The 23,227-nt window shown below is 39.9% G+C and overlaps 2 protein-coding genes across 3 annotated transcripts in view; both read left to right on the top strand.

Annotated features, from left to right (window-relative positions):
- On the top strand, positions 1-14,822 carry pnisr (PNN-interacting serine/arginine-rich protein). 2 transcript variants are annotated; one of them, XM_015403885.1, is made up of 12 exons: positions 1-75; positions 527-642; positions 744-941; positions 6,359-6,600; positions 7,991-8,162; positions 8,823-9,013; positions 9,341-9,481; positions 9,554-9,653; positions 10,210-10,263; positions 10,594-10,773; positions 13,117-14,191; positions 14,512-14,822. In XM_015403885.1, the coding sequence occupies exons 2-12, from the start codon at positions 552-554 to the stop codon at positions 14,543-14,545; spliced, it is 2,478 nt and encodes an 825-aa protein (XP_015259371.1). In that variant the 5' UTR covers positions 1-75; positions 527-551; the 3' UTR covers positions 14,546-14,822. The 2 variants fall into 2 exon arrangements, with proteins under 2 accessions (XP_015259371.1, XP_015259372.1); XM_015403886.1 differs by having other exon boundaries at positions 13,117-14,822.
- A 2,161-nt stretch (positions 14,823-16,983) lies between these two features.
- LOC107104003 (ubiquinone biosynthesis O-methyltransferase, mitochondrial-like) overlaps positions 16,984-23,227 on the top strand; it is an 11,298-nt gene continuing 5,054 nt past the window's right edge. Inside the window, exons 1-3 of the mRNA XM_015403884.1 lie at positions 16,984-17,168; positions 18,655-18,786; positions 22,712-22,811. Coding sequence (XP_015259370.1) covers positions 17,008-17,168; positions 18,655-18,786; positions 22,712-22,811 — 393 coding nt within the window. The 5' untranslated portion in view covers positions 16,984-17,007. The remainder of the gene's footprint in view (positions 17,169-18,654; positions 18,787-22,711; positions 22,812-23,227) is intronic.

Raw genomic sequence — 23,227 nt, forward strand, 5'->3', positions numbered from 1 at the left:
TGAGCAGCTACTCACTAGCTGGAGCCATTTTGATTTGAGCCGCATCTCTCCGGAGAGAAAAACTGTCTGGAAAAGGTGGGAATTGTGTCACACACTAAAAAGCAGTCATGTTAAATTTTAGATACACTTAAAAAAAACTGTTGTATGAACTACAGCGGTGACATTGTGTTGCATTCTTAAGAAGAAACGGTTCCTCTACGAGCTTTAAGATTTAGCTAACGTTAGCTCTCGTTAGCTTCCTTAGCTCTGTGTTCGAGGCTGTCTTAGGTTAGCATTTCAACTGCCCAAACATTTATTTTGGTCTCAGACGTCAACATTGCACAAGACCCCATTGCTCCACAGCGTCCATATCAACAACTATCGGAGCAGATCTTCTGTGCTGAGCTTGAATCTCCGACGTTAATTTGCTGGTTAACTAGCGGTAACGTTTGACGCTCTTCTGGCCAGAATGAGAGCGGCGTTTGGAAACTGCATTAGCGGAAGCCGCCTTGGTTAAATTAAAATATAACTTGTTGTGATATCACAGCATTTCCTGCGGAGAAGGGCAGCTAATGTGGGACCAGGGAGGACAGCCTTGGCCCCAGTGGCCTCTGAGCAGCCAGCAGCAATGGATGCAGTCTTTCCAACACCAGCATGATCCAGGTTAGTGAAAGATGCATTCACTTTATTTAGGAAAAATAAGAATCTCAGACGCAAAGGTTGTATTATTAACTGGTGAAATGTATTTATTTTAATCTATGTAGGCCAAGTGGACTGGGCTGCTCTGGCACAGGCCTGGATAGCACAGAAAGAGTCAACAGGACCACCACCGCCTCCACCCCCACCTCCACCCCACAGCATCCAGCCCAATGGGCAGGACATCCCCGGCCTTGAAAATGCTCCACCGGCCAATCATGGAAACTTTCAAGGTGAACCTCCATTTGGAAGGATGTGGCAACCAGGTAACATAAAAATAAAGCGTTTTGATTTGACTTTAGGGCTCTTAAACTCCAACCTCAAGGTTAGAATCGGAAATATTTTGCCAGGGAGACATTTTACAATCTGGTTTAATTTTTAACTCACACTGACAGGTTTCACCAGCTCTAAATGGTAGTTTTTACATTTAGGGAAATCCTGATCGGGATTCTTTTCTGTAATCCAGACTTTTAGAGAAAATATATCAAAAGAATCTATGCAATGCATTTACTTGGAAACTCAGTAGCTTTAAAATAGAAAAACAAGACATAAAATCAGTATTAACTCAGTCCCCAGAGATATTCTAGATAGAAACCATATTCTTAGCAGTGTTAGCTGGTTCTAGTTTCTGCTGAACAGCTTTACTAGCCAGATATCTTTAGCTTTGACACATCCAACTGAAATCAATGGCAGTTTCTCAATTCAGAAGAACGTGAGTACGGACTCGTGTCCGTTTTTTGAGAAGAACACAGGAAAGTATGGACTTGGGGAGAACAGGAGCACACAGCATAAATGGGTCAATTGGAACAGAAGCGTACTCATGACGTCACCACCCGCTCTGCTCGTCTAGAGCCCCATGTCACCTCTTGTTATTAATAGTCTCTAGATAATAATAAATTATTACTTTTTTCATTTAGTGGGGGAATAATAATGAACACAGTCAAATAAACACAAATCAACATTTTGCCAAATAAAACAAAAAAAATCACCATCATAGTCAGCGGTCCTTCACACACACAGCTTTGCAGAGAGAGCTGCTGCAGACGGGCTGCGGTTAGCCCTGGCTGCCGTTACCCCCTGAGGTCCGCTGGTTGCTGCGTTCCTCTCAACTTTGGAGTTGTTTTTTTTTTTTTTTTTTTTTTATTACGCGTTTAATCAGTAAATGGGCCATATAGTGATGCTTTAAAGTATATTCTCGCCTCAAATTATCTTAACACGTACTTTTATTGAACAACAGAAAAGAGAACCTTTAACTTAATACTCTGAGCTCTGTGAGTGCTCCATTAAAGCTGCTGCTGCCGCAGTGCATGCTGGGACAGCTGTCAATCTCAAGACAAGTTTGCTCTGATGCATGCTGGGTAAAGAAGGAGGGTCGGGAACAACATCCAGGGACTTTGTCTGTTCTCGGTCTGCTGTTCTTGTGAATTGGAACAGTACTGGAGCTGAGGCTGATGACGTTTTACGAGTACCGAGTACACATACCGAGAAGCGGCCAATGTCTAAATTCAGTTGAAGTTATTTGTAGAAGTGCTAGGCTTACGTTAGCTGGTTTACTTTCTGTTGTGATTATTTAAAGTAGTAGTTAATAACTCAGTTTTTCGTTAGAAGAAGCACTACAGTCACATTTTATCTTTAAAGTACTGCATGTAAGAATTAATCCTGTAGTTTGACGTTGGGTTATGAGTTTATATTTTAAAAGCACAGCTTTATTGCTAACTTCTGTGTGATGGCAAACCCACCTTGAGTGTATTACTGCCATATAAAAGCCTGGAAGGGGAATTTTTTACTGTACTTCTCTTGTTAACTGCAAGTTGAGTGTTTCTGCGAATGAAATATTGTGTTTCTCTAAATCATGATTATATTACAAATGCAGTTAATTGCCTCGCCCTGATAAGGATTTAAAATCTTAATATTTTGTGGTACTATTTTGATACTAATGAAGATTAAAAAAAACAACAAAAAAAACTCTTCATTGCAATTTTTTTATTTATTTATTTAATCGTTGCACACAGCTACAGCTCACACTGTACGGCTAAAAGGCACGTCAGACTCGGCTCCGCAGTGAGATGGAGCTGCTCTGACTCGTCTATCCGGAAGCCAAAGAAATAGAAGGGGAATACGAAGCTCACTATAGTGAAATTTGCTGCCGTGGCAATTTGTGCAATTTTGTGCTGAAAGCCCTAAAAAGAAAAGGTGTCGACGTATTAGGAAAAAAGACATGGCTGAGCAAACGTGGCTACTACGGTCTGTCAATTTTACAGACAGAACTGCATTCCACTCATTGCATCCCTGCCACGCTGCTGTGTTTACAGAAGAATCCTTGTTTGCGCGTGTGTACTGAGCCATTTGCCCACGACGGTCGGGACAAAATCAAACTTGTTTTTTTATTTTCTCCCGACCTCACGATTCCTTATCAGGAGTTGATCGTGAGAGGCTGATCTCCCCTCGTTACCCCCTGTACACTACATGATGCATGGTCAGGCTGAAAGTGAGGCAGATCGAAAGATTCTCGCACGACTGGAAAATCGCACAGTGTACGCCTGGCTTTAGGTAACTGTATAGCTGTGGCTGCATGCTGCAGCAATCAGTGGTCACAAATACTGCTAATAACATTTAAAATTGGATCCCTTTGGACATCACTTACATAAAGATGTGTCAATTACACCACTTAACATCCCACAGTTACTGTATTTAATCATATTCATTGTATTTGTCAAACCCCTGAATGGCGTTTTCTAAATGCTTTTAAACATCATTAGTTGTAATTTCTCCATTAGATGATAAATGGAAATTCTTATCATGACAAGAAATGAATCACAATAATGCTAATCGACATGTGAAAAGCCCACCCCTCGTCTCTGGGGTAACCCACTGGTTACCCACGTTTTATTTTTTATTTTTTTATTAGAAATACTGAAAGCAGACAGATAAATGTTAAAATATCAGAATTACATTATTTGTTATTGTAAGACATTAGCGATTTTTAATATCAAACGGATAGAAGGTTGGTGGAAATTGTGTTTATTCTTTTATTTATACAGATTAATTAAACAGTTGGAAATTAAAAAAAATCAACAGGAAAACATCTAAAACTAATAAAGCAGGTTTTGTATATATCTTATAACGATGCAAAGTACTGCCTGTGAGGATATTTACTGTTGCTGTGTCTTTATTTGGAATCTAGATGCTACAGTAGGATCGTTGAATGGAAAATAGTGTGAGATCAATGCAGCTGGTCTGAAAATGAGGTGTTATTCTAGCCTGGTTGCCATTCCGAACTTAGTCCTGCCCACAAAGTTTGAGGTCGGGGAAGTTCGGTCTGGCTCTGCTCCATAGTACCGCGAGTATTATCGCCCACTGTCAGGCGATCCAATCAAATTGTCAGGGCGGGCTTTATACGATGATGGACAGATGACCAACAGTAACGTAATCAACCACGTGACCAATGCGCGCTTGGGTGACAACAATAATGGCTGCCGCTGGAGAGTTTAGGTGAGTAGATTCTGCTATTAGGTCTGTTCTAGAAGATATCGACAGCAAATTAATTTTAAAAGAGGAACAGAGAAACGCGATCAAGTCTCATCTTCTTATTCTAGGCGTGCAACTGCACGCTTTGATTTTTGTGGACAACAACTATGTGTCACTTAACATACGTCACGCACTCCGTTGCTCTTATTGGTTGTAGGTCTATCCAATTAAGTGCGGAGGCATTTTTTTTCCTGGTTCGTTCAAAACATGCCCCATAATCACAGCTCTATGGAGCAGTATCAGACTCATATTCTGACTAGAATTGAGTCGGACTACGTCAGGCTAGTGTTTTTCATTCACTGTAGAGAAATTACAGGTGGAGGCGAGGGCCTGATATGGCTTAAAAATCTAATCTTAGAATAATTATATGTATTATTAATATAAATTCAGGGTTCCCGCGGGTCCTTAAAAAGTCTTAAAAGGCATTGAATTCTTCAAAATAAAACTAAGGCCTTAATTGGTATTAAAATGTCTTAAATCAGTCTTTCGTATGTCTTAATTTTTAAAACATCATAAATAGGATTATTTTTATTACGGTTTTATTTTTGTAACTAAAAAAAACATTAAAATTGACAATTTTTTTTTTATATATATATAAAAAATAACGGCTTTCCATTATTGGTTCCGTCCCGATAGCGGAACCAATAAAAGCGTTGTTGCGGCCGGTTTTTGTCTGGAAAACATGAGCAAGTGTAAATGTAACGAAAATTGGCTCCAGCCAAGAGTTTTCTCCATGGCTAAAACCAGGGAACATACATGAGGCTCAGTGGATTTTGTGCAAGAAGCGATTCAAGCTCAGAACGATGGGAATTAAGGCAGTGGAGTCACATGCGAAGCACGAAACACAAAGCGTCAAAATCGAGTTACCGAGAAACAGCCAGTATTTCTGGGTTTTGTTCCACATTTGTCTCTGCAACACCTCCACTTATCACCAAATCAAACATAGAAAATGATACAAAGAAAAATAGCTGCAAAAAAGACTTAGCACTGGTTATGTTGTGGCTTTAAAACTGATTTGTTTTGTTCTCTGCTAAAACAAAGTTTGTGCATTCAGTTAAATAATTATTAAAATATATCCATCATTTGTGTGTTTTTAGCTTTCTTCCTGTATGGGAAGCTTTTTAAAATTTGAAACATTAGTGCAGTGGTTTATGTTAAAATAAACCTTTGGGTTAAATTATCGCAAGCGGGTTTTTCTTGCATTTCTTGTGAATTTGGTCTTAAATTTTAATTTAAAGTGGCATTAAAAAGTCTTAAAAAGTCTTGAATTTAACTTGCCTTATGCTGTAGGAACCCTGAAATAACATACAGTGCTATCAAAAGTTACCTTCTGTTTTAATCACCCGTTCTTGGAGGTGACATTAATTTAAAGAGTATTTCACTTCAAGCTGTGAGACATGCTTCAAAGCAATCATGTTTCACAACAAACTATTAAATTAAAACACACTAAATGTTGGCAGCTATTAGTATAATACAGAGAGTTTATCAGGTTTTGAGGAGACGTCTAAGAACAGAAAGGATGAATAAAATCAGCCTCAGTGGATACTATTGCCCACAATCTTACTAAAGTACAAATAACGTTACTTAAGAATAATGGTGAGAAGTTTAGTTTGTTCAAGTGAAACTAATCCTATAAGTATTTATATTTGAAAATGTTACTCAGTTAAATCTCAATAAAACATAACCACTTCCTACTAACCGCTGCTGATTGTTTAAGCGTTGTACTGTAGTTGGTTATTTTTTCTTGTTTTTGGATTATGCAAAATCCATTTGCATGACTTGTTGAGGTTGATGCAAATCTAAAATCAGAGAGAGCAGACAGTTGCATGGTGTCACAGTGGAGTTTCAGGTCCTGGATCAGGACTGATTTAAGGAAATGTCTGAATTTTAACGTAAAGAATTAGGTTTGTGGTTTTATTGAGACTTTTTGGAGACGCTAAAGTGTGAGGGACACGAGGAAATGGGCGAAATATTCACCTCAGCACATTTCTGATGGCAGAGCAGCTGGCCTAAAGTTAAGATTTATCTTGAATACAGATTCATTTCTCTCCTCTCTTCCTGTTCTATAAAGAAACTGCCTAAAAATGGGCTCACAGGTGGTTAAATAAATGGATATTTAGGAGTTTTAAAACATTTCTGTGGATGTTCTTTACAGAATGGGGAATACATGGTCAGCCCCCTCCACCTCCCCCTCCTCCCCCTGAGCAGCCCTGGATCCCTCCAGGTTCAGCGCCGATGGATGTTGTGACCCCGAATGAGGACAGCAGCAGTCAGGACAGCGTGGAGTTCAACTCTGAAGCCCGCCACGGGGTTTATCCCCAGAACAGCCATGGGTATGGGGCACAGCCCGACAGCTACGCCATGGCCCCCATGGCCATGAACCAGTTTGATTATCAGGTATGCAGATGCTACAGTAGGAAATGTTGAAGCTTGTGGGTTTTAGTGTGAGATCCAGATATCAGAGGAAGAGGCGGTCCACAAGAACTGTGCCGGACCCGAGCAGCTAACTCTGTCACTGACTGCCTTTCTGGCTTTTTGAAGACACTGCATGTTTGGAATAATTCATGTTTGAACAAATCTACAAACTGCAGATATTCTGCATCATTTTGCAGAGTCTACCAACTTATAAGAAAAAGGAATCTCTTGCAGAAATTCCAATGTTTTTTTATGGTCAGGAAGTTTATAATGCATAACAGAGGATCTTCTGAGGAACACTAAAGCAGAACATTTCTTATGTTAACATTTAGTTTGGTGCCTTAAATCTAAACTTTTTCAGCTTATGATAATATTGAATGCTATTGTTTAGTGTAGAATCTTTGTGAGGTTTATTCCAGGTTTTTGCTCTGTGTGTATAACTAGGGATGCAAATTATTGATTAATCTAAAGTTGATTAATTTTTAATTATCAGTTTTGAAAACCCGAGTTTACTCTTTTATCAGACGAACTTTCTATAATATTTTTTATTTTATTTTTTTTAAAATATGCTGAATTAAGAAAATAGTACTTCATTATATTTTACTTTATTCCTGCATATGTATAAAAAAAACTGACTGAATGAAGAAAGATGTTTTCTTTACACATTATATTGTATTTACATTATATTACATTATTTATAATGTTTAACAGAACGGAAATCTTTTAAGTTACTGGATTAAAAAGCTGAGTAGAATATGTGAAACATTTAGGATTTCCAGTGAACAGAGATGTAAAATGGCGGGGTATGTCGCTCCGACATGCTGTAACACTATTTACCGCTTCGTTTTAAAAAAGTGGATGCTAACTGGGATGTAGCTTTCTGTTTTTAGGCTAATCCAGCATTCAGTGCTGCTAGCAGCACTTTGAAATGAGGCGTCCTGGTTTATGTTAGAACTATAAAGTGCATTAACTCTCTAAAGCTTCCCTACCTGTCATGCTTATTGCCAGCACGTCATGTTTTCATACATATTTATGCAAATAACGAGGTAAAAGCGCTGTTCGCAACTGTGTCCTGGTGTAATTTTGACAACTTTAAGCATAACCAGTGACTGCGCTTCAGTATAATGTGACGTGTTTGAGCGCAGCAGCATGCTGTGTGCTGCTGAGAACCCTGCTAATGGGAATACATCTCTGTAAGGCTAATGTTGACTTTCCAGGAGGGCCAGTAGTAAATCTGGCTATATATCCCAGTGAGCTGATGTGGATACCATGTTTTAAGGCAGCAGTCCCCACACTGGGTAACAGAAGAAACGGTACACCCCCTATACTTTAGGCCTGGTTTTCATTTTCAGCTTCTTCTGTCTTTTCGCAGCACGGTGCAGCTCCAGCCTTCCCTCCAGCCTCCTCAGGATTTCACACACCCCCCTACTGGCAGGGTCCTTCTCAGAACAGACGAGATGCCCGACCGCCCGGGTTTAGAGAGCGACCCCGATCGCCTATCCAGCTTCCCGTTAAACCTCCAGAGGCCCCCGTAGCACCTCTAGGTGAGTCAGTCGTCTGTCAAACCTGATGAAATACAAACCTTGTTTATTCTGATGCCAATAAATTAAAAACAGTGCAGCCAGCTACCTGCAGATTGATCCTCCTGTTTATAATTGATTCTCAGAACAACTCTAGAGTCAAATCAAGACCTCAGAAAATGTTGTTTAATGACTTTAGAGAACAAAGAGCGAGAAACACAGCAGAAAAATTAGGCAAAGCGCTCATGGCAGGTTTTAGTTCCAGACCATCCACAAAGGGATGAGCGACCAAAAGGCTCATGGCTTGCAAAGATGAGTAGCTTATAAAGGAAGATGTGCTGATAGGATGCTGCAAAGACCTGCCATTAAAGGTTGGAAGGAAGGAGAACCTGGTTGGAGGTGATGGGAAGGTGTGTGCATTTTAAGGTGTGAACTGTAACAAAGCACCATTACAATCCTACATGTAATTTATACAAGATTTGAAGGAATGTTGTTTTAGTTGATTGGAAATGTTTTTCATTTCTAAACAGGATTTCCCTTTTGTTTTCATTTTCAGCTGAAAATGAAAACATGCTAAAAGAAAATCAGTTGCTGTAAATATTCACAATGAACAGGGTCTGTTGTAGTTTAGAGGCATTGGTGAAGAATGAAAAGCCTGCATCATTGATGTTGAATTGCATTTAGACGCAGTAAAGCGGCGCACGCTGCCAGCGTGGATCCGAGAGGGTCTGGAGAAGATGGACAGGGAGAAGCAGAAGAAGCTGGAGCGGGAGCGAATGGAAAAAGAGCGAGCGGAGAGGAAAAAGGAGGACAGGAAAGAGCAGGAGCCTAACGTGGAAGGAGACGGGCCTCGTCTGCCCCGCAAGAGTAAATTCGTAAGTGTCTCTTGGATTCTTCTATGTCGGAACGCATAGAGGAATGCACTGGAAAAATTTGAAATCTAGATAAGTCCATTTTTCTTAGAGTGCAATGGAACAAGACAATTTACATTTAAAATAAGAAAAAAAACAACTCCATTGTCTTATTTCAAGTGCATATTATCGAATTATCTTATTTTGAGTAAAAATGCTCATTCCTTTGGCAGATCTTATTTACATCCTCAAATTAGGATTAAATACACTTAATTTAGGACATTTTGACTTATTTCTAGATTGTTTTTGTAGTGCGTTAATAAAGAACGAGTCTCTAATGTTTTAAATTAGGATAGCGATGATGAAGGCAACGATGAACATGAGAACGAAGAGAAGGTGACTATCAAGAGAGAGTTTTCCACCCGGAGCCCGTCTCCAGCCGCTGACGACAGCGAACCAGAACTAACGGATGAGTTAAAGGAAGAGCTGCTGGTCAGTTTCACTCCAGGTCAGCTCTGCACGCAGTCTTCTAGATATTAACATGTCTTTGCTTCCCTTTCTTAGATGGGCATGACTAAAACTCTGCTGACAGAGATCCTCCTGACGGTCACCAACGAAGAGATCCTGCATGTTGCCAGAGACGCCCACAGAAAAGCCACCCGAGGTCAGCTCGCCCCTCTAACCCCTTACACCACCTCTGCTTTTCAGACACACCGTCTACAGAGTAAATTTCATGTTCACAGTAATCTGTTGATGTTAGAAAGCTGATTGAAGGACATATGGAGTTTGTCTGATGTGCATTGTTCAACCATTCTCTGCTAATGCTCCAGCAAAGATCTGATCTCTGATCAATTCTATTTAGAAATCTGTTTATGTTGCTGTAAATTGTCCTGCTGAACGCCTAAAGTCTGAGTCGTCACTGAATTCACCTAGAGATGGAGGAAGTGACATCATCTATTGGAGTTACTGCATTAGTACAGATTGGTTCTTTCCCTGCTGACCGAACTGTTTGACTTGGATTGTGTTTGTTAACCCTCTCTTTTTTTTCTCTATTTTTATTTTCTTTTTCTATTCATTTTTTTTTTAAATCTCTTGTTACCGACGGCAGCTCTTGTGACTAGTCCTTAATCTGTGGCCCCTTCTCTAGCAGCTCTCTTGCCTTAGAGACAATGGCAGTATGTTTTTTAACATGTTGTTCCTGTTGTTGATGTGAATCAAAGCTCCTGCAAAACAGCTGGCACAGTCAAGTGCACTGGCTTCTCTGACTGGTCTCAGTGAGTATCCCTTTTTCTGTTCCTGGGGGGGAGTGGGAATGATTCATGGTACGGTGTTAGATCGGACGAAACTTAAAATAACAAAACTATTTAAGATATGATAGCTAAATACTTAAGTTGTCAGATTTAAGCCGGATTTGAATGTTTAAAAAAAAAGCATGCTTTAGAGACTGCAGAACTACACACATAATCCGTCATAAAAGGGCTATAGGTGAAATAAACAGATGTCTGTAGGATTAAGTGCCTTTCATGGGATTCATGTGTTTGAGTGGGAATGCGTCTCGTTTCCTTCCAACAATGAACGATGTGGGGGGGGCTCTGTTGTGGCAGGCGGGATTGGTGACTATGGCTCAGACGAAAGTGAGGATGATGAGGCTCGCAGTCCCCGAGGATCCGACTCCTCCGACACAGACGATGAAGAGCTGCACCACCGCATCAGAGTGAAGCAGGATGCCTTCCGGCGCAAAGAGCAGGAAATGCAGGAAAAACAAGCACAAGAGCTGGCCCGTGGTAGGTCACAGGTTCATTCATTTAAACAGAACGTTAAGAATACTTTATTTCTGTCTTACATCTGTTGTGTGAGTTTACTATAAGATTATGAATATTTTAATTAATCAGAACTTGGAATTTATAGCTAATTCATAGGTAGTTCAAATCAAGGGTAAAACTAATTATCAGTTGAATGATTAGAACTGTTATTTGCTTACTTACCAGGGTTTTTATCATCTTACATAAAAGGTTGAACTCCTGAATCCGGCTGTTAAACATCCAGTTTTCTTTCACCAATTCAGAAATTTAGACTATGGCTATCGGCTAAGTTATTAATCACCAACCAAGTTAAGGGTGGGTATTGCCAAAGAAGTCATGATTCGATTAAAATCACAATTCACATGCCACGATGCGATGCATCGTGATTATTGCGATATTTTCACTGAACACTGTTAAAAATATTTAGCCATTACCAGTGGCTGACTGGCTGTGTTTGAGCTGGATAGTGTTTTCAATTGATACATAACTGAAAGCAACTGAATTCCTACATAGCTGTATTTATTGAAACGACTTTTGGAAGTAATGCCATGAACACAAACACTGCAGACAAATTACTATTACTGGACAAAAAGTGTTTAGGGTTTATAAAACTTGTAATAAGGATAATCAGTGCCGTTCACATGGCCTCAGTGGTCCTTTAAACCAATGAAATGAAAACATTGAAATGTAGGACATTTCCCCTTTTGCAAATTACGTGCGTCATATCAATTCCTTTTTTACCTTCTTTGTTTTTAAAGCCAAAATGCATCCAAGCATCTGACTTGAAATGTGATGGGCGAATTTTCAACTCCATGTTTTGTTTATGAATGACTCTTGGCAGTGTCCAGCGGCCAGAAAAGCTTGTGACACAAGATAGATCACAAACATTAGAATTTCAATGTATCGTCATGATAATTATTTTGCACACCCCTAAACCAAATAAACTTCTGTTCTCAACTAAAAGAACACCGAATCCAGCCTGAGTGACAGGCAGCCTAGCCAATAGCAGCTACAGTGCTAGCATAAAGCACCGCCAGAGGGGTGTATCTTCAGAGAGGGGTAGTTGTTACATCAGTGACACTTGATCACAAAACGTCAAAATAAGAATAAAGCTTTCCTAGATGTTCTAAAGTGCAAAAAAATACATGTATACTTAAATACAAGTACAATAAATGTTTTTTTATTATCCTAACTGTACAAACCTTTTTTTAGTTTAAAGAAACCCAATAAAAAGGAAAAAACCTAATCCAATAGTATAGCTGGTATTGACATTTAAACTTCTGACATAATGAGTTGCAGCTTTTTTTCTAGACAGGCTTCCAGTTTGGTTTGATTACATACTAAAATGGGTTTCAGGATTTTTCAGGTCTAGAAAAGTGTGAAGCAAATAGAAGTTGGGCTTGACGATTAATGAGCAGCCCTTTAGGTGGCAGTAATGAGCTTAAAGTGAAGGGAGAGTCACAGTTAGTGTGTGGATCTGTGGATCTGAGCTGGTTTTAAACTGTTTTCATAAAGCAGTCAGGTCTACCAAATAGAGAAATCTGGAAATTAAAGAGCATTTTAGTCCATGAAAACAAAGTGTTTGCTAGCTGCTCTCTGACTGATACTCAACCAGCTGTTGTCTTCGATTAGTTAACTCTGTTAACAAATAGATTAAAAAAAAATGTTAGTTTTTTTTTATTAATGAGGAGGAAACTGGATAAAATCACACAGTAAAAAAAAAAAAAAGCTGTTATGATTTTAGAACCAAATTGCACAACCCTTATATTTGGTTTACCAGCTTCAAATTTCTTAACAGTTTAAAACTCTGAAGGCAAGTTTGGCATCAACCAGAGTACAGAGCTTTACAGGAGCTGATTTCTGTAGATCTTTATTAATGATAATAAAGTGTTAAACCAGGTTGCTTCTAAGAAGAGCTCTGAAATTTAAAACCCTGAATATATAAAGCTGATTTGGTTGATTTTAGAGCATTAACTAAACTGATGAGAGGTTTAACTTCCTAAACCAAACTACAGTTAGGGCTTTAGTTCAGTTTTTGACCAATCTTCTGTCTGCACAAAGGCCACATTTATAAAGTAAACAGCCATGAACCCCAAAACTGATCAATGAGGAACCCCAGAAGCTTTAAAACGTGTTTCCAGGGCAGATTTAATTTTTCACTTTTAATAACCAGTAGAGCCATACAGAATTAAAACCAGAAAGTTAAAGGAGGTTATATAAACACTTTTTTATATGTAAAAAAGGGACTGATAAAAAAAGCAATTTGCTAGAGCTTCATAAAACCTAAAGGTCTTCCTTACAGTGTGTTTTTTTGTTTTTTTACAGAGGAGGTGTCGAAGGAGAGATTAAGCAGAGAAAAGGGGGAATACAAGGAGGGTCAGTTAGAAAATGTACATAAGCAGGAAGTAAACGACAGGGAGCAAGAGTCCTTGGTAGACAGGCGTGGGTCCCGCAGCGATGAAGGGAAGCATCCAGGCAGAGGGAAGGAGCCGCCGAGGCGAGGCGGCAGCGAATCCCCGGCCAATGGATGCAGTAGCAGCTCCCACTCCTCCTCCAGCCGCAGCAGCTCCCACTCCTCCTCTACCTCCTCGTCTTCCTCAGCATCTTCTCGTAGCTCCTCTCGCTCCTCTTCGCCGCAAAGGAAGAGGAGGCGCAGTCGCTCCTCGTCCCGTAAGGCCCGGCGGCGCAGCCGGAGCCATAGCTCCCACAGGCACCGTAGCGAGAAAGGGAGGGACAGGAGGAGGAGCAGCGCAGAGCGATCGGGTCGGCACAAGAGGGAGCGCAGCGTCTCCAGGGAACACAGGAGCCGCAGGAGTAGATCTCGATCCAGGGATAGAGGCAGGGGTAAGGGCAGAGACAGCCGCAGTCGCAGCAGAGACAGAGGGAGGGATAAGGAGAGGAAGAGGAGCCGGGAGCGCAGGGACAGCAGTCACAGCCGGAGCAGTAAACACAAACAAAAGGCCTCCAGCAGAGACAGGGAGAGGAGGAGAGACAGAAGCCGAAGCCATGAAAAAGATAAGAAAAAGAAGGATAAAGACAAGGATAGAGAAAAAGACGGCGACAGAAAGAAAGAGAAACCTAGATCTAAAGACAAGGAGAAGGAAAAAGGAAACTCTGCTACGGAGGAGAACGACAAAGCAAAGAAAAGGAGGGAGAGCGACTCCTTAACAAACTCGCAGAGCGACAAGCGCTCCCGGCAAGATAGCAAAGGCTCCAAAAAGGGCTCCGGCAAGGCTAGCAAGAGGCGCTCAGACTCCGACTCCAGTAGATCCCCCAGCCCCGAAGTTAGCAAGGAAAAAAAATCCAAGAAATCCAAACGTAGCCGGTCAAGGTCGGTGGAAAAACCTCACAAGTCTGGTAAGAAGGCAAGCCGCAAACACAAGTCTAAGTCACGATCAAGGTAGTATTCGTTTTTTATTCCCTCTTCTTACTCTGTGTTTATTGTTTGTCTCACTTTAATTAGCATTTTCAGAGAAATGTGGACTGTCAGAATAAATGTGCTGAGCTTTAAAATCCACTCTAAAACCATTCAGAGCTCATGACGGCTTAATCTGTCAAACCTCAGTGAAACTTGGACCGTTTCTGCCTTTAAGCCTCATCTGTTTGTTGCTTTGCACATGGCAAACGTTAGTCTCCTAAGAGAGAATCTGTCTGTTAGCTGTAGTGCGAGTTATAATTAGTAAATATTAATTAATGCGTCGCCATCCGCCTCTCTTCCAGGTCGACGTCCCCGTCGCGTAGAAGCAAACGCTGAGGAGCGCAGCGGACACGCCGATCTGTGTATTTAACCGCTTAAAATTCCATGAGTTGAGCAGGCTTGTCTCATTATAGAGGCAGTTGTGTAGGTGAACACCCCCCTCATTCATTTCTTTTATTGTAAATATGCTGTGGTTGTTGGGTTTTTTTTAAGCGTGACTGATGAGCAAAACATTACACAGTTAAATCAGCTAAAACATGAACTTGTATCATTTTAAAAACAAACTTTTCCCGTCACACTGTTGTATGATGTCCAATAAAGCTGTTTCTTCCTCGTTTTGTCTTAAATTTTATTTCATAGCTTTTTTTAAGCAGGATCAAGGTTTAGCTTTTTACTTTAAGGATCATTAGGGATGTGATTGGATGGTGGTCAGTGAAGTTCAGCTTGTTGGCTGTGAAAAGTTAAAATCAAAAATAATTCTGGTGTAAAATAAGACGTTCAATTTATTAGGCTGAACTTTAAACCACGGCAAAAGCTGATGTAAAAATAAGAAAAAACTTTTCTGAAATAAGTGTTTTTTAACTTTATTTAAGTAGGTTAATATTATCTGCCAACAGAATGAATATTTGTTCTAAAAATAAGATAATTTGGGTGTGCAGAGGAAACAGTCAGGTTTTAAGGAGAACAGTACTGAAGATAAGAGAAAAAAACATCCTATATGAAGGTAAAAGTTTATATTTTCAGATTGAGCTTCTGCTTATAGTTACACACATTTACAGAATTCTATTTACTTTAAATTTCATTGTATTTTTATCTGGTTTCAGGTAACTTATTTAAGAAAGATACTTTGCTACTAATATTTTACTGTAATGTATTTGTATAAAAGTGATTTTCTTTGTTGCTCCTTCACTACAGCTTACTCTAGTGTAATTTAAACTACACTATAAATCACATGATACATTTAGGGTAAATAAACTGTTAGTAATTTATTGTACTATCAACACTAGATGATGCGTATCTAGTAGGTGTGTGGATGATGCAGAAATAAAAGGCCTCAAAAGATAACTTTTATCTATATGGAGGCTTGGGCCAGTGTTAAACAATATTTTGTGGCCCATTATATATTGTGACTCAATCGCAAACTCTTACAGATTCTTCTCAATAGTCTGTTATCTAACCCTTACTTCTGAGTATCATACCTGAACCTAAAGTCGTGAGACTAAAGCTAAACAAGTCTATGGAGGAAAAGATGTTTCTCCCCCATGGGTGAAATTATTTGGTCAGTGGCTGATCTAAAACAAATTTACACAGGGCCAAATTTGATCAACTAAAGAAGTACTTCCCCAAGTGGGGGAACCAAAAAAAACAAAATAATTATAAAAAGCCACTAGTTTGATGTATGACCAGTGGAGCTGCTCTCATCTTAGCAGCTCCAGACTCCTGGTCTAACCGGGGATCCCATCTTAATAGCTACTGCAGAGAATAAAATAACAAAACCTCAGTCATTACATCTTTGAGTAAAACTATAAAGTTAAAAAAATTGCCACCATTGCTGCTTCAACCACATCAGCCTCTTCAATCCAGGGGGCTACCATCCTCACAGCGTCGTCCTCTTCCTCCCCTGAGGCAGAAGTGAGTGCTTCAGGAGCTGGAGGCAGCAGCTCAACGACAACTGATGAATAACTTCATCTACAGCACCCTAAACCCTGATGCACATTCCATAACTAGTATAGTGACTTTATATCAAAATGTTTTTTTTTTTATCACTGCTGCTCACCTTATCCAGGCTGCACTTTAAAAAAAGACATTTCTTTTTATTTACACTTGTGTATACAAAATGACAAAATAAATCTAAGTCTCTATAACATTTTGAATATATAAATATATATATATATACATAGTTTTTTTTTTTTTTGTTTTATAATATTAGATAGACCATCATGAACCACACTCCATACCAGTAAGTGGCGGTAATGTTACTAAAAGTTTGTTAAATTAGAAATTATGAGGCCGAATGTGATTATTTATTATGTTGGGTTAAGTTAAACAGTTCGGAAAATATTATTTTATTTTTTTCTGGCGGTGAGTCTTGTTTCCTATTTCCTTGTTTAACTCCTTATCAGTTGGTGGCGGTAATGCACTTTTAACTACTTTGCCAACCACCATAAATCCTCACAAGAAGAAGAAGAAGAACATCCTTGGTTTTCGTTTTTCTCTTTTTCTGAAGTGTATTGCATAAACTTAACATCTGTTTACCTCGCAACTTGAAAGAAAAAAAAATTAAGAAAAGTGTTAGGAGGTATGATTGACTAATACTATATGTTGCGCTTTATTATACTGAGTTTGAGTTTGTCATTCTTACTGTTCCAAATAAAGTTATTAAAAAAAAAAAGGAGAAGAAGAGCACCATCATCAACCACACTCCATACCAGTAAGTGGCGGTAATGCTACTAAAAGTTTGTTGCCAACCACCAATAAATCCAAGAAGAAGAAGAGCTACAGCCGACGGGTTCTGTGAGATGTACTCCAACAAGTTCGGCCGTCTCCTGTTTGGGTTGAGGGGCCTGAAAGTGTCGCCTGTCAGCGGCGCCATCCAGAGGTCGGAGGTTCGGGGCTTTTCCAGCGGAGCTGCGGTGTGGAGGCAGCGGAGGGCCGCCTGTGCAGAGATGCAGCAAACCAGGTGCTTAGCAGAACCTAAGGGCTGGTGGGCCCCGGTGTGTTCCAGTAAACCGCTGCAGGGCAGGATGCTGCGGAATGGAGCCATCCTGCTGCGGATCTACTGCATTACTTTAGCAGGGCATTGGCTTCACAAGGTTACCTTTCAAAGAGAACATTTTCCACTGAAAACTATTTCTGGCTCTTGTGGAATCAGATTTAAAGCTTTGTTAGGGGGTAACAACTTTATACAGTAGTTAAAGGGTTATAACTCATCTGCATATCACTGTAACTAAACAACTTTTTATTAGATTTTTCCCTTTGCTGATAAAATAAACTTAATAAAACTATTCCAAGAAGCAAACTATATTTTTCTGGACTGAGCAATACCAGAATAAAGAAACCAGACCCTAGTGATGAGTTAATGAGGCAGCTGGAAGCTTTTCATTTCCAAACTGTATTGATGCTGTCTGACAGAATACTGACACCTGCTGGACATTTAAAGACACTACAGGCAGCTTATCTGAAAGACTAAACTGATCTGATGACCTTGTAGTACAATGATATAATTTAAGTTTTTTTAGGTTATATGGTATTGTTTCATATCTATATTTAAATTGAAAATATCTTTGATATTTTTAGATGCAGCCAATAAATAATGTGAACATATAACCTATCATAAGGTGATAATTTAGGGGAAAATGTGAATGAGGATGCTTGTGGACAAGGATTTTAAATCATGTTTTTAAAACAATAATTACAGTAAAAACAGTAAATAAACTAAAGAGTCAATTTGAAATTAAGTTTTATTCAGATAAGTTGAGTGATTACTGAGAGGAAAACTATAACACAACCAGAAAATAAAAAATGCAACGGCTGAAACGTTCCTATTCCTTTTAGGCTGCTCCAAAATTCTTGATCATTTTAATAATAAACCGCAAAAGATGAGACAATTTTTTTTCAGCAGATGCATCATGTTAACAGATAAGTTTTGAAACACAGTTTAGTGAGTCAGTCAGTTAGAAACAACTCCTGGATCGGTCACATGACTTTCTTGAAACGAGACGCACACCCATAGAGTCTATGGGCTCCACGCGCCGGTGAACATCACCACTTCAGGATAAACATCCCACTCAAAATATATAAAAATTGGCTAAATGTGAGGGAGGGACTGATTTTTGATAGATTAACATACACTGGATTGTTAATTCAAATAAACCAGTTGACATTTTAACTTTTCATAAAACCAATAAAACTCAAACTAAGCTTTAAGTGACATTAGTCATAAGTAATCAAAGACATTGCACATTTTTAAAGGTGTTATTGGTATAAAAAAAAAAGGCTTTCAGATTGGAAATCAGTATCTTTATATTTCTCTGTGAAATACAGTTTAAGCTACTATAGATTGCTAGATGCTTCCATGACAACACCCACATTGATTTCACTCTGCTTTAGAAACGACAATAGGTCGCTGCGTTTCATTTTCTTTGACATGTTGATGACGGCTGCAGGTCGGCGTCCCACACCACCGTGGACCCCGGTGAGGTGAAGAGGTTCCAGTTGATGGCCAACAAGTGGTGGGATGAAGAAGGAGACTTTGCTGCTCTTCATGCCATGAATGACCTCAGGGTGCCTTTTGTACGGTGAGATACTCCCTTCTTTCTATTTTCAAATCACACACACTGAGCCACTCAGCAAATTGGAAGCATAATGCGCCTCCATCTGTAATTACAACAGGAAACACCGTGTATGGATTGGAAGGGTAATGAGGCGGTAATGCTCCAAACTGAAGCATTTAAAGGTCGGGAAAGCTGGAGACCTCTGTGTGACCTCACTCTGCTTGCATACAGCCTTTTTATGATAGGGTCCTGCTGGCATAGTGCTTGTTATATGGAAGTAAATCTGTGTCGCTGGGATTTGAATTAAAAATGTGACTGAAATTTAAATGTTGTATGTTTGTACTTACTGTTTCAGTGTTAGAATATCTTCAGAACACATTTTTGACCTAAAAAAAAATTCATTGTCATTATTTCTACACAGCTGAAATTTCATTTGTTATTTTCTCTTCAAGCTAAAAATTCACATTACTATTTCAAAGTGATTACAGTTTAAATACTTATTTTTCAGTGTTAAAGAAATCTGCATATAAAAAAATTTTACCTTTACAAATTCAAACTCAATATTTTCAGCCTCCTGAGATTCAACTGGTTCTATTTCACTGTCTTAAATTCGGCGTCTAAATTCAGTGTAAAAAGGGAAGGGTTACTTCAGGTCACAGACATTAGCAATGGATTGTGGCGTCCAACACCCAGCCAATCCCGTTACGTTTTCTTAGTCACGTGACGCTTGCGGTGCCTTCATACGGAAGGAAAACCAGCAACCAACCGGTCATGCTAGCTAACGCTAACTCAACTACAGAAAAATGAAAGTAATAAACTCACAGTTGAGTTAGCGTTAGCTTGCATGATTGGCCCCGTGATGCTGGTTTACCTACAGTATGAGCGCCACAAGCGTCACGTCACGTGACTAAGAAAACGTAACGGGATTGGCTGGGTGTTGGACGCCACAATCCATTGATAATGTCTGTGACCTGAAGTAACCCTTCCCTTTTTACACTGAATTTAGACCCCAAATTTAAGACAGTGAAATAGAGCCAGATGATGTGTTCTGAATATATTTTAACACTGAAACAGTAAGTACAAAAAAACAACATAAACATTTCAGTGGCATTTTTAATTAAAATCCCAGCGACACAAATTTACTTCCATATTGTTACTTTTTTTAAGCTTTGTTTTTGCTCATTGTGTTGGTAAATAAAACCTTTCTATTTATGTTTAATTTAAGAAAATTATGGGACTGGGTTTACGTCACTGTGCTGCGNTTTAATTTAAGAAAATTATGGGACTGGGTTTACGTCACTGTGCTGCGATTCAGGTGTGTTGGACCAAGGATGGATCTAATGGTAGCACAATAGCGGCCCTTGAGAAGTGGAGTTTCTCGCCTCTGTGGTAGCTGCCTTAAGGGCTGGTTATCCTCCCGCAGCAGTGTGTCGCAGTGAGCTTGACTCAGATAGTTTTGATTTTTGCCCAATATTGAAGCGTGGTCTGTGCTAAGTTATTCCACCACGCAAGAGAGACAATCAGGAACAATCTGTGGGTCTAGATACGGCCGAGGCGGTGAGGAAGTGGGGGCAGGTTTGTGCGAAAATCTAGGGACATGAGGGGGTAGAAGAGCGGGGATCAAAGTGGAAAAAGGGTTCCAGCGTTCTCCCGCACCTTGCTCTTCTAGCCGGTCCATCTTCACAAGTCTTTTTCCACAATGGCGATAATACAAACAAAACAAGTCAGTAAGGTAGCAAACAGGAAATACGCATAGTGTAGAGCAGATGTAGATTTGACCAACCAGAGGCCTCCTGTTTACGGTCACCTACAATTTTGGAGAGGTGCAGCAGAGTGTCTGCGGAAGGGGCGGGGCATATCTGCGTTCACTGCGACACACATGCAGATGGTTTCCAAGCATAAACCAGCCCTTAAAGGAAAATTCCGGTTTTTAACACTTTTAGCCCCTTTTCTGTAGTGTCCAGGATGAAATCGAATGATCGACACCAAAATTTTGACGATTGTCCAGGATGAAATCATTCGATTTCATCCTGGACACTACAGAAAAGGGCCTAAAAGTGTTAAAAACCGGAATTTTTTTTTAATGTTCACCATGTGGCTTTCTGGTAGTTCAGCATTATTACCAGTAGATGGCGGCAGTCTGTCTATTTAAGCTCATAGCTCATCCTGTGCTGAGGATCTATTTAGGCTCAAAAAGGAAGATTAAAAAACCATAAGGAAGGACGCTTGGATTATACAGCTTTATTTTATCATCACCAGCTGAACGTTGGTCTTTTTGGTAAAGGCATATAACGGGACTACAAAGATTTGTATATAATGGGTCTGCAAAGTTCCCAACCCAAAGAGATGCTCTTTCCTCAGTCGAGCTAAATAAAAGGTATTTAATTTTATTATATATATACATATTAGGGATGTCAACATTAATGCATTAATCATGAATAATTAAAGAGTCAAAGGTAAGCCTTTTTGTCCCTTTGGCTAACCCGTAGTCAGCCTCTTTGGCCATTTTAGACGCAGTATAAGGTTATTGATGAAAAACATATGACCTGAGTTTTAGACAGCCTGTTTAACTTTGCAAAATAAAATAAAAGACAGAAAAAAAAGTGGGCGCGTCCACAGGTGTTTGCGTTAGGTGAGGGGGGAGCGGTTCTTCTGTGCGGCGTGTAATGATAGCTCTGTGACAGTGTAATGATGATAAAAGCTGGGGGAAAATAAACAATTCTGTTAAACAATGTTATCAGAATAATTTCTCCAGTGGGAGAGACGTAAAGTGAAGTTTTGCTTTGACAGCGTTTCCCCCTAGAAAGCCAGGTGGGTGCAAGTAATACTTGATAATAAAAAATAAAAAAAAGGGAGGGACTGGAAAGGATTTGCCTAACGACTGCAGTGACTGTTCTTTCCAGACGGGTTCTTCCTTTATTCTCTAACCAGCGATAGCTTTGATTCTGCCTGGATGAACCGTCGCAGTCCCACAGAACTACGACGCAAAGCATCAGCAGCCAAACGGCAGTGAAGTGTGACGCATGCAGCAGCCTGTTGATCCACGAGTTAACTTCTCTGAAGGAGGCTGTGATCCTCAACTGAACGAAGCTAATAAAGAAATTATATTTGAAATGAAATATAATCTCTGTTAAATCTCTGCACCAGAAGACGATGTCACCCAGCAGCTGCGCCGCGACTCGAGGCATCAACCAGCTGTTGCTTCAGGTTTGACCAGTGCTTATTTAAGACGTTTACAGATAATTTCCTCTGAGTTTTTGGGCTTTCCCTGATCATTTGGATTAAAACCAGAGAAGCGATATGCACTCTGACCAGCATGGAAACAGTTTGGAGGAAACGCTGCTGCTGCAGCTCAGTTCCATCACATCCAACATTTTCATGCGACATCAGCCAGAGTTAGTCTTTAGACCAAAGACGAAAAATATCCTCTTGATTAAGGAATCCACAGCAGAGGGTATGCGATACGACTGCCGCTGGATCAGCAACAGAAAACGGCACAAGAGTGAGCTATACAGGAGCAAAATAATCCATTATTTCATTTTTAGAATCATAATCGAGTTTAAAATATGATTCATATTCCAGCCCTAACAAAAAAAGTCTTCTTCCTTATTATTTGGTATTTGTGTTTAAAATAAAATCTTTCAAAAAAACCTATTTTGGTGTCTTTAATATGATAAAATGTGCGAGGCGGGGTTGGAGCGACAGCTGGACTCATTCGCTCAGACTGAAGCAGCTTTGGGACCTTACTGAGGATGATGATGATGATGATGATGCATCAGGAAGCAGCAGAGCCATGGCACAGTTTTTCCTCCTCCAAGTCGCTGTCATTTTTAAACACTAATTTTTGGGGTTTAAATTTAGGCTTCACTATTTGTTAAAAGTCATATCAGCTTCATTAGAAATCATTTGACTTTGGAGGTTAAATGTTGATGGCGCTATTATCTTGCAGAGATAATCTGTTGAACGTGCAGAGAGAGCGTCATCCTGGACAACCGCTGGCGGGGCTGAGGATCCTGGACGTGGGCTGCGGTGGAGGGCTGCTCACAGAGGTAAGGATCTGAGCCGGAGCCAGACGTCCTCCTGATGGTTGACCAGTGGGATGGAGCAGACAGCCAGTCCTTTATGGTTGTTTATCTGTTTGTTATTGCTGACGGCTTTGAGCATAACCAGCTCTTTTTGTGTGATCTAGGATGACAAAATCAGGCCTCGTTGAGGCTTGTTCTGTCATACGGAGGCAGACGCTCACAGACAGACCCATAGAAAGTCATAGATGTCCATCAGAATGGATCAGCCATGGGGGGATGAAGGAAGCCCTCTAGGCAAACATGTGCTTTTCTCCACAAGAGGGCAGTGAAGGCAACACCTAATCTAACTGCAGTGTCCTTCACTGGATGAACACATTTTTTCCAAATTAATTGCATAACCATTTAGCAATGATCCAGATTGTGTGCCAGGTTTAACTATA

Source organism: Cyprinodon variegatus, unplaced genomic scaffold, assembly GCF_000732505.1.
Source record: "Cyprinodon variegatus isolate N-32 unplaced genomic scaffold, C_variegatus-1.0 Scaffold1588, whole genome shotgun sequence".
NCBI lineage: Eukaryota > Metazoa > Chordata > Actinopteri > Cyprinodontiformes > Cyprinodontidae > Cyprinodon > Cyprinodon variegatus.